Source organism: Heterodontus francisci, chromosome 32 (assembly GCF_036365525.1).
Source record: "Heterodontus francisci isolate sHetFra1 chromosome 32, sHetFra1.hap1, whole genome shotgun sequence".
In the NCBI taxonomy this organism is placed as follows: Eukaryota; Metazoa; Chordata; class Chondrichthyes; order Heterodontiformes; family Heterodontidae; genus Heterodontus; species Heterodontus francisci.
Window position 1 is genome coordinate 25,271,030 of NC_090402.1, and position 11,881 is coordinate 25,282,910.

The following is an 11,881-nucleotide window of genomic DNA, read 5'->3' on the forward strand; positions in this document are numbered from 1 at the left end:
GTTGTGTCCTCAATTACTTTTGAAATGTAGTCACTGGTGTAATGTAAGGAAATATGAATCTAAATTGCACAAAACCAGGTCCCACAAATAGCAATGAGATCAATGCCCAGTTAATCTGCTTTTGGTGAAGTTAGTTGAAAGATAGATGTTGACCAAGACAGAGGGAGAGCATTCCTGTTCTTCGAATAGAACCATAGTTCTTTTGGATATACACCTGACCGAGCAGGCAGAGTCTTAGTTTAGCATTCCATCCAAAAAATAGTACCCCAACGATGTGAAAGCCATTTGCATCGTTTCTACTGATCTCCTGTCAAAAGTTATAATGGGAGAATCCCTGCAGAAATTACTGATACGTACCTTGAAAGTAATTTCTCTCACTTTGAGATTTAATGCAGGATTTATATTGTACTCTGAATTCAATCAGAGGTAAAGTTTATATGTATAAATGATAGCTACACTGTAGGCCAGATTAAGAACTGGGGATAATTTTAATCTACTCCATCTGGCAGGAAACTGATGTGATCAGATTGCCAGTTTTATAACCCACCCACATTTAATTTCCACTGACATCAATGAAAAGTAAAACCAAGCAGGATGTTAAACATGTTGCTGAGATGGTCCCGTCAGTTTTCTACTGGGACGGTTAGGTTAAACTTACCCCCTTAGTTACAGATTTTCAACCAGGCTGATGCACGCCAGAAGAAGGTTATCTAAGAGAGCTGGAGGAAACTACGTTTTTTCTTAATTAAATAGAAAAGCATTCAAAACCTGTGCCATCTCTCACACTGTATATTCTGGTGTGTTTGGAGTATAATATTTTCCTTTGCTCACGACTTTGGGTGAAAAGTAGTTTGCAGTATAAAAGGAGTGTTCCCTTCTTCATACACATCTTTGCCAAAAATAGTAAATATACAGCAATACTTTCTCACAGAAGAAAATTCTGATTTTACAGTACAACTCTGATGCATGTCACAGTTCCTTTGCTCCATCATCAATTTTATAGGAGGAACCGTAAGCAACGATAGAATACACACCAAAGATATGTTTGAAACATGCTATACAATTATACTGTGTTATATTCTGAACCAAAACATACTTGTTATACAACTTGGTGAATTAAACACCCAGAAGTGACAATACTATTCTCAGACAAGGATCTTATATCACACTGTCCATGTAATCAAAAAGAACTTACCATAGTATTGTTTGAAAATTCATTCAATTTAGTCTTAAATAAGCTTCTTGGATCTGACTCAAACTTCTTCAACTTCAAATATGTATCTAGAAAACAAAGAGATATAATTCCACATTGAATCATTTAAATTTTATCTGAATATCTTCAGAATTAACATTCTCCTATACAAAGCACAGAATTAAAATACTGTTTATAGCGTACTCAAGCTTATTTGTATACTATGTTGCGAAAGTGCTTGCATTTAAAAAAAAATTTGAGGACTTGTGTTTTAAACTGAAAAGATTCCATGAATGGGTTTTTTCACAAGGGCCACTGAGAGGTCTTGTTTGAAAACAACCTTTACTGGAAGTCACATGCCTCAAGCTCAATAAACAACAGAAACATTGGTGGCTTGGGAAGATGTTCACAAGAGAAGAGACGCGTCAAGATTTATGGGGCTGAAGAGTGGGTTTCATTTTTGAATACTGGTTTGAGTTAGTTGAAGAACAAACTGCCAAGAGAGAAGCATGAGGTTTGCCTCCTTCCTCTTGTCTCTGTGAAAGGTTGCATATTGAGTGTGTGGGAGCTAGAACCCCTGATACCATGTTTCTCCTGAGGAGCTCCTAGAAAGCTTGCCAGATTAGTCCCCAACGCCGCCTGAAAAGAACTGCTCCAGAAAAGATCTCAGTGACCTGTCTACATGTTCTTGGATGCCAGACTGTATGCCATTTTGGGACACAACATATCTTATCCATTTTTCAAGAATTAGCAAGTATTTGGTCAAAGTATTCTTTTTTTTTGTAGAAGAGCTCTGCAGAGAGAATTTCCTTATTTTTGGTAACCAGTGTGTATGAATGTTGGGTATTTAAAAAGGGAACTTTCATACTTCAATCTGTGTGTTAATGCTTTGCTTTTTTACTGGATAAGTCTTGTTTTATAATAAACTGATAATTTTGTTGTTTATTAAAGAAACCTGGTTGGTGTATTTTATTCTGGGATAAAGAGTAGAATATACGATTAACTGTATTGGTAACTGGGTAAACGTATAAATATATATTGTGACCTGTGGAGAAGTGGAACTAGAAAAGACAGTGCACTCCTCCCGCCTCGGTCGTAACAATTCTTATTTGTATGGAACTGTAGAAAATAATGTTAAATATCACAATGGTGGAAGAGAGCAAACTGACTGTCTAGTCTTTCTGTATTCAGAGATTGACATTTTATTTAATGACAGTTCTTTAAATATTGGACATACTGTTAACACCAAGGGTAGTCAACATTTCTATGATTTTTCTTAGCTGAATCACATAATATTTGAAGTTATTGAAATATTACCACATTTGTGCATTTTAGAATTGTATGTTATAATAATGATATTGGTCAGTTGTGCATCTGACGTGACAATCCATCACCATGCTTAAGAATTTCAGAGCCAAACTACTAAGAGGCCAACATCAATGGAATTTTTGGTTTAATAATAATGGATTTCATATTTTCCTCCCACAGAAATTCTGTGCATCTAAGCCTTGGGAACTTAGATGAAGATTGGCAAAAAAAAAGAGTTAAGGATCCCATGACTGCATAGAGGTATCAGCTGTGGCTCAGTGCTAGCAATCTCAGCTAGGAGTCAGAAGGTCATGTGTTCAAGTTCAACTCCAAAGAACTGAGCCCAAAATCTAGGCTGCTACTCTCGTGCAATACTGAGGGAGTGTCGGAGACGTCGTCTTTCAGATGAGATGTTAAATCTGCCCTCTCAAGTGGATACAAAATATTTTGTGCACTAAAGTACTGTGGATCTGCCTAGTCAGGTATCATATTAATGATTTGCCACAAAGCATTAAGTCAGTTTCAACCTCCCATGCATCCTGTCTTTGAGCAATTTGATGTCAGAGATCCTGCTTACCCTAACTCCAGGAGAAAATCCATGGCTTTTCTGATAAATTCCATAGTGACTACTGATACTAAGGCCCCGATATTTAGTGGGGCAGGATTTCACAGCATGTGTGGTTCTTTTTAGCAGCATTCCCTGCCCGGAAGCCAGCCTGATAGACAGGTTTGCTCCCTTGGGCAGAAACGCTGCAGAAGAGGCCAAAGTCCAAGAGCCCTGTTCCTCTGGATAGGATTGCGAGGGTGCGGGACAAAGTTGGGGTGCGTAGTGGGTATAATGCGATTTGTAGGATTGGGGGTTGGAGAGAGAGCTGGAGCAAAGATGGAGGGTCAGGGGGGTCAGTGATCACAGGAAGCAGAGGGTGGAGTTGGTGATCGCGGGAATGGGGTCCATTGGGCGCAGGGGGAGAGGTGCAACCCGATTGGGGCAGGGGGCTGAGGAAGCACTCCTGCTCTTCCTGGCCCATAAGCGGTCCTGGAAAAGCAATTATATTCTCCCACTCAGCAGTCCTCGCCTCCTTTTAGCTGCTGGGTTTCCCAAGGCCTGAGAAACCCAGCCAGTCTACACTAAAGCTGGAACAGAGAAAAATTCTGAGGCATTCAGCCTCATTGAAACAATTAAGTGAGCAACTTGCCTCCTGGCAGTGGGATAGTCACCCGACTCTCCGTCCTGCCTCTGTTTAAACTGGAAGTGGGCGAGTTCGAGGTGGATTGGGTTTGGGTTTGAGATTTTTAAACTTTTACTATTCCATCTGACCCAAACTTAACTGTTTTGGGGATTAATATTAGTTCTGACATTTCTGCTTTGATTCCACTGTCCGTTCTTTCATCAGTTAAAATGGTATTCAGCTATAAAAATTCACACATCCCAAAGCCAAGGCAAGGCAGAAAGTAATATCCAGTAATTTTGCTTTTAAAGAGTCACTATTTCAAAAAATAAAATTAATGCCTGCATTGTAGTGTTTTATGAAGTTTTTGGACAGATAAGAACATAGGAGGAACAATGTCCTCGCAATTTTACCAAATATGCTTACAGACCTCTAATCCCATTCATTTGAGTATTGTCTTATTTTCACAAATATTATAGAACTTATAATCTGTGTAACTCTTCGAAGACCCATCAAACTGAGCAGAATTTAAAACAGAATCAGAAATGCATTGATAAAAGTTCAATTTCAGCAAATCAGAAGGGTGATCAGAAGTTTAACTGCACAAAATAATGAAAAAAATTTATTTCTAATTTACCATTAATATGCAATTCAATGATGCATTCAATTTTACTGTTTATTGTATTCAAATATTTGACTGATGAAAAACTAATGTTCAAGGTTTTTAAATGTGTATCAATAACTAACCTTTTTTGAACTGGCAGAGAAAAGGCAGTAGATTCTCGCAACCGAATTGGCTTTTAAATCTAGAGACAACATCAAAAGTCTGACATTCAGCTGAAGAAACTTTCAGTGCTGGAATAAAGCAAAACGATTATGTTGACTTCAACTTGGGAGGACACTGAAATTACTATCTGAGGTAACACAAGTGGTGTATTTACTAAATCTGTCCCCAAACTGATTAAATGTACCCCAAAAGAGATTTAATGTTTTCACAGCTTCTATCCAAATTAACCTTTTTATTTGCATATAAGCTATATTCCAGGTTGTAATAAACTGCACTCCAGAGAGCACTAGCCTCTATTTGTTGTAAACTGTTAAAGAATAAAAATTCATAGCAGTACAGCAATTTACCAACTGAAATTTTAGCAAAATTGAAAAGAAGTCAGCAATAAACAAAAACAATACCCAGAAAAAATTCACAACACTATTAGTGTCAATAGAAGAACACTACATAATCAGTTCTGGGTGGTTGAGGGTTAACATCCTAAACGTAACTTTAGTTAAGTATTAATACTCCATTCAACATCTGTGTATGATACTTCTAGAGGTACCGTGATGAATCAATTCCGAAAAATTCAAGAACATTTATGTTTAAATATTAATCCAATTATCTGTGCTTTAAGCAAAATTGTCTGAAAGGCATTATTTTTGATGTCAGTGTTAAAATAAATACATTAATGCCAGCCATTAAACAACAGTGATCAGCTCTGGTCTAATCAGTAATACATTTCCAAATTGAAAGTTGGGATTAAAAATGTATAATTAAGGGACCTGTTTATAGTTCCTTTCTATTATTTTTTAAATAGATTTTAAATAGAAGAAACACTTAGCACCAACTATAAAGTAATGAGTTTCAAATGTGATTTTCTTTGCCGAATTAAATTTTTTGGAAAAAGACAATAAACATTACTGAATTTACTGTAGTTTCTACAGTAGAACTTTTGCAAATGATAAATTTATAATATTTACCCATTTTCTTACCTGGACAATTCAACTGAACTTCTATAATTTGCACTGTGGGTTCAATTTCCAAACTGGCCAAGCTCCACTCATAAATTAGATTTTGCTGAGGGAATGAGCACATACTGACTGCTGTAATCTGGTTTGCGTCCAGCACATGGGTCCAAATGTTCAAGTCTGTGAGATTGCCACTAAAAGCCTCATTTTGTTTGAATGTACCTCCTAATGTGTCTTGATCTTGACCAATAATAAAGGTCCCATTTCCAGCAATAATTTGAGAATTGTAGCAGCCATCTCCTGAACTCACCTTTATCCCATCAGCATAAATAGACCAAGCACCATTTTCCTTCTGCCATGTTACACAAATGTGATGCCACTGTCCATCACTTTTTAACACCGATCTGTAAGGCGTGTGATGTCCATGAACTATCAGGGCTAACTGAATGAATCCAATATCATCAATGCGGCCACGTAGCTGAAATTCATTGATGAACACTGGAATAGCATAAGAAAATACCGTGGCAATGCCAGAAGATTGGTTATCCCACTGAACACGTGTGCAGGCTGTAACAGCAGGCAAAGGAGGCAGCACATCAAGAACTTTTGCATGTTTGGTATCTGTTTTGTTCGGGAATACCAACACCTTGAGCTTGTCAACACCTGAGGTAAAAGTTCAAACAAAATCTGTCAGAAATTATATATTAGAGAGTGACATTTCTAAACTTTAGATGTGCAGAGTTTTTGTTACTGACAGTTTATGAGTTTGATGTCAAAAAGCAGAATTCTAAACGTACTCAGAAAATACTGGGCGCAAGTTTCATCGCCACAGCACTGGTTAGGCGTGTGATGTTAGGATACTGTTGACTCAAGGCCTTCTGGTGCACGCAGAGGGGGTGTCCCCATGTTAGCTCTTCTCCTTCAGCAATATCGCGCAGGGCGAGCAGGTAGTAGCCAGCGGTGCGGGCCACACGGGAAAAGCGCTGCAAGGCCTATGTAGTGCATTACAAAAAGAAATTTTGTGCCCAATATGTCCTGTCATGTTTATAGCTTTTTCAATATTAATTGTGTTCACATCTGGTGATGCCTACCGTCTCACATTTTAAATAGTTTTCCCCATTGATGTGACAGCCATTATCACATGCTTTGAACTCTAGGTAGCATTGTGAAGCAGACTAGTCAACCTTCAACTAGAAATTTGTTTAAAATGATTTTTTTCTCATTGATTGTAAATTTTATATTTCCAAAAACCAAAGTAAAATATTACAAAATGTATCCATTGAATTACTTTGAGTGTTTTAATGTCTTTATTAAAGTTTTCCTTTGAAGGCCTCAGCTGTTTCACAAGCCTGGCTTTGACTATATACTATACCTGCCTACAGTTAAGACAGAGTTTTCAATCACAGCTGTGTATTCTGAGTGTATGCAGACTGCAGTATTTTCTAGAATGCAATGTGCGTGACCCCTTATCCTATGAAAATTAAAAATTTCTTTGAAACAAAGTGGAGGTTGAATTCTCATACTTCAGGCAACTGATGGAAATGGATGACCAAGGATTGAGTTGCAGAGGAGAGGAGCTTAGTAAGGGGCTGCTAGCTCAGGAGCCATCTTGCAAGGGAGGAGTCATAAATGTCATTGAATAGAATGCAATCCACTGCCTGTTGACCTTTTCCAATACAAATTCCGATGCTCACATTTATAATGGAAACTACTTATGTCACACAGTAATTATGTCAAAATGGTACTACAGTGCCTCCACTGCTAGGAGGGTGTAATTACAACAAATTTATGTAGACATGTGGACATGGGTATTTATAAAAAGTTGATAGGAAGTGTGTGCAGATTCTCGATTCTTAAAATATTAAAATAGCTCCTTATCTATATATAATTCATGACTTCCTACTTGGGTAATGCCTATTTCTAATTGTCACACTTCAACTTTTGTGGCACTGGTAACATCTAGAGAAAATGCCTGAAGTATACCATTATTAATGACTTAGACGAAGAGACTGAGGTGATCTCATTGAAACATACAAAATTCTGAAGGGACTTGAGAGGGTACACACTGAGAGGTTGTTTCCACTAGCTGCCAAATCTAAAACACGGGGGCACAGTCTCAGGATAAGGGGACGATAATTTAGGACTGAGATGAGGAGAAATTTCTTCATTCAAAGGGTTGTGAATCTTTGGAATTCTCTACCCCAGCGGGTAGTGGATGCTCCAACGTTGAATATATTCAAGGCTGGGATAGACAGATTTTTGGTCTCTAAGGGAATTAAGAGATATGAGAGCAGGTGGGAAAATGGAGTTGAAGCCCATGATCAGCCATGATCATATTGAATGGCAGAGTAGGCTCGATGGGCCATACGGTCTACTCATGTTCCTATTGCTTATGCTCTTTTAACAGTAATGCATCTGTCTATAGGCAACTTTGTTAATGCCTGCTATTCAGTCCTCTCATCACTGGTGTTAATGTGACAGGCTCACACCAATCTGCCTGCCATTTTGCCCAGTTGCAACAAACGTAGCTAAAAAACACAATACGTCCTCAAATAATGATGAGCAATGGCCATGGGGCATTCACTGGTAGGCTATATTTGCATTTTTTTTTATCAGAACCAATCATATTTTGTAAATGTGATGAAAATGATCTTACAACTTACCATTCTTTCCCACAGTTATGTCTTCCCTTTCCGGTGCCTCATTCAGTTTTCCATTTATCCATACTTGCTGATTAACACCTTGGGTAGCTAATAGATCCAATATAACACTCTTGTCTTCAACATTACCAACAATAGGCAGACTGCCAAACCGTAGCTCGCAATATTTGGATGCGTGCTTCCATTTTAATGGTGTATTGATATATTCATAAATGTAGTATGACGATTGAAAGACCGATGAATTTCTATATGCTGTTAAAGTGGAAAGCAAATACAGTGAACAGCCAAGTACTCACATTTTCAGTATTTTATCACTATGTAATTGTAACTAGTGAACACATACAATTCACAATAGGACCTCCATCATCCACACTCCAATTCTCTGCTTTCCTGAATATCTACCAGAACTTTTATGGGACAAAGTGGGAAAAACCTTCATTTTACAGCTTGCAAATGTTTCTTGTGATTTGTATTCCATTTCTTTTCTTGGTGAATAAAGATCACATAATGATATATTTGTTATTTGTACTGTAATTGTCTTCATGCCTGCCAGGACTGCTCTACTGTGAATGTAAGACTACATTTTGGGGACTCAATTATCAACAAGTTTATTTTACTACCAGGAGGCTACCCCTCACTTTATGGTGGATAATGAAGATTTAACCTGTATTTGAATGTGTAGAGTGCAACTTCTTGCTATGCCTAACTAGGTGTTTTTATTTTAATTTTTAAAAAGTCACAACAGATGAAACTCTCCGCCTAAACTTTCTGATGCTAACACAGAACATTTGTCAGTCATGGGTATAATTTTTCCAAACAAAATCTAGAAACCACTGAGAAAAGTAAAGGTGTATATACAATCAATGCAAGACATCATTTCCATGGAATACATTAAATATTTAGGCAGAAAAAACAGCCCAACTTGCTGACTAAATTACATCCCAGTTACCAGTAATATGGAAATTTATGACCTGTTCTAAAAACCGTATTTCTTTATACAGTAATTTGGTAACATTTTAATTTGATCACTCTCATATAGAGTATTAAATACTTGTATATGCATGAGTCAATCATATTTTAACATGAAACTACATCCACAAATCTATAATTTCCATTGATTTATAATTTCATCTTGCTAAGCAAATGGTGAAGATGGCAAGCAGCCTCTTCAGGAGAGGAGAATGACACAATGAAGGGCATTAAGGCATCCTTCATTCCTGCAATATTCCCAATTAAAAAGCATAATTTTTATCCATATCACTCCCATAGCTGCTGTATGAGTAAAACAGTGACCATTTAGCCCAGTTGGAAGAAGGACAAATGCACTCACGGCTTTGTGAATAATGAATGCTTCAGCTTCATTTCTCCTTACATTTGACATGCATGTGTAAGCTACACCAGATTTTAAAATGCAACAATTTTTTTGTAAATATTCTCCAATCATATTGTGCAGTATCTAGGCCCTGACTAAAGGTTGTTCAGATACTATCAGTACACTTTTAACAATAAACAATTAAATTACCAGCAAAAACCTTTTTGTCTATTTGAGTTTCAGCAGCGAGTGCTGATCACATCATCAGGGAAGCGGAATGGGAGAAGTTAAGTCTAACAAAACAAAGGATTTGAACTGAGCACATAATTGAAATGGCAAAAATTCCCGAAGTAACCCCCCATTAACCACTGTACACTTGAGTATAATTCAAGTCTGTCATTTCCCCATACTCCTTCAACGATTTTACCAAATTCATTTTTGAAACCAAAGTATTCACACCCACATAAGAAAAAAAATCGCCTAAATCTTTTTAAATTATTTTAAAAGACTCTACACAAAACATGATCCAATTCTAAACAGCGTCATAATAACCTTTGACTTACTTTGAGATACACTTTCTGCCATCACTACCTTGAAAGAAACATAATTTGCTGAAGTTACACATATTCATTCTTACCCTGCGAATGGGTTTCATCCAAATTACAGACCTGCAGAAATAAAGTAGATGCTAAGCATAAACGTTACATTTGAAATGATCACTCTTTTAAGGTGATTGAATATGTCAAATTCAATTTTACGACACGTGATACATGATTTTTTAAATTAATGTTTTAGAGAATTGCATCCATTTAAAATAAGGTCCAATGACCTCCTTGAAAATAGAACCATGCACAATACAAATAAACTTACCAGCAGTACGCAGAACCAAACTGCAACTCTTGTTATCGCTCCACACATTTCTCGTCTTCAGTTAAAAGATTCCCCTGTTACAATGAAGTTTATAAAAGTCACATGAAAGGGAATTTGATACCAAGAAAGTCAGGAACTTTGACTTGTTACTATCTATATACTTATGGCTGCTGCTGAGGATTGTTGCCCCGTACTTACACTGCGAACAACAAAATGAAGCCATCGGGCAGTAGTTCAGTGATATTATAGCCAGTGGCTACCTTTGAGGCAAATTAATATCCCTTACGGAATAAATCTAATGAATGTATTTTATTGGTAATTCACGAAAATAATTATGTAAAAAAGTTACCAATGCACACAATATTTATGATACCAAGATTCATATACATATATGTTAAGAATTTAAAAATTAAAAACCGATCCAAATTAATGGAACCGTGAATGCCGAATAAAAAAGGTGCTCGGAAGACACAGAGACAATTGTATCATGTGAATTCGGATGCGATGAAAAGCTATAAACACAATTTGCAATGGGACAGGGTGGGGGAATCCATTAGACTATGGCCAGTGCTGCCTGAATGAATTGGATTTGAAGATGACTCACTGTCAGAGAGAGTGAACCGCTTCATTCAGGTATCTACCTGCAAATGCCCGCCCTTTTTCATGGTCCATCCCAACACAGAGAAGGATTTTTTTTTAAATCTGCAATTATTTCTAAATGATTGGATAACGGGTCGAAATTTAAAACTCGTCAAGTGAAAGATTTATTGGTACAGAACTGGTGAAATCCCGTTTTACCAAACAAAAACCCGATGAATCCTCGTCTTCAAACGGTTATTCCAAATGTAATCCTCTTATAGGGACGCAGGGCTCTCCTGTTCCACCAATATCTCAGTTGTTGATTTTTTTAAAAATCTAAATTTGACGAAAATGTTGTCTGTTATTCGCCGTCTTCAGAGCCGTGTTTCTTCCCGCGATCTCCTGCTGGTGAAGAGAAAGCTCCTTTCAACTTTTCTTATGGTAATGAGGCATTTTTCAAAGTACCGTTTGACGCGAGGCGGCTCTTCTCTCCGCCTAAAATTATCGAAGCTGGTTGATCTCCCTCACCGAGTCCCCGCCCCGCTTTGTAATCTTATTTAAAAACGGCAGAACGCATTACAGTTTATATGTGTGTTTTCTGGAACATTTGGGAAGGTCTTCCTCATGGAGGGAGCACTGGGTGACCTGTCTGCAGCCCGCCAGTGCTACTGTTTGTGTAAACTGCTCTTGCAAATTTTCTAAAATTGAAACTAGAACAAAGAAACAGTCCAGGATTAAAGAAAAACTTCAACTAAGCTGTATTTAGAATTGTTTCCGTTTTTATTATGTAACAGAAAAAAATGCCCCATGGCTTCAGAACGAAAGCAGACAAACTAAAGTGAGAACAACTGGTAGGAACAAGGGGGGCCTGGAAAGGGATTTTATTTGTCTCTAAAAACACTAGGGTCCTATTAAGAGAATCTGCATATTTACTGATCAGTCCTGCATTTTCTCATTTCCTCATCATTTCTGCTGTTCCAAAACACAATAATTGGGAATGTATTTTTTTTTAAAGGGAAGGGAAAAGTGTACATTTTGAAAGGCTGAAAGA

At 37.3% G+C, this 11,881-nt stretch overlaps 1 protein-coding gene across 6 annotated transcripts in view; it reads right to left on the minus strand.

Annotated features, from left to right (window-relative positions):
• The window catches only part of adgrd2 (adhesion G protein-coupled receptor D2), a 198,185-nt gene extending 186,698 nt beyond the window's left edge, over positions 1-11,487 (minus strand). For 5 of the 6 annotated variants that reach the window (XM_068012504.1, XM_068012502.1, XM_068012505.1 and 2 more), the window contains exons 1-7: positions 11,050-11,487; positions 10,252-10,325; positions 10,019-10,049; positions 8,073-8,321; positions 5,434-6,072; positions 4,417-4,524; positions 1,196-1,281 (exon numbers count right to left, since the gene is read on the minus strand). In XM_068012504.1, the coding sequence (XP_067868605.1) occupies positions 1,196-1,281; positions 4,417-4,524; positions 5,434-6,072; positions 8,073-8,321; positions 10,019-10,049; positions 10,252-10,299 (1,161 nt within the window). In that variant the 5' untranslated portion in view covers positions 10,300-10,325; positions 11,050-11,487. Of the gene's footprint in view, positions 1-1,195; positions 1,282-4,416; positions 4,525-5,433; positions 6,073-8,072; positions 8,322-9,944; positions 10,050-10,251; positions 10,326-11,049 lie in introns of those variants that run through there. The other variant, XM_068012503.1, reaches the window with a different exon arrangement.
• Positions 11,488-11,881: the final 394 nt, after the last annotated feature.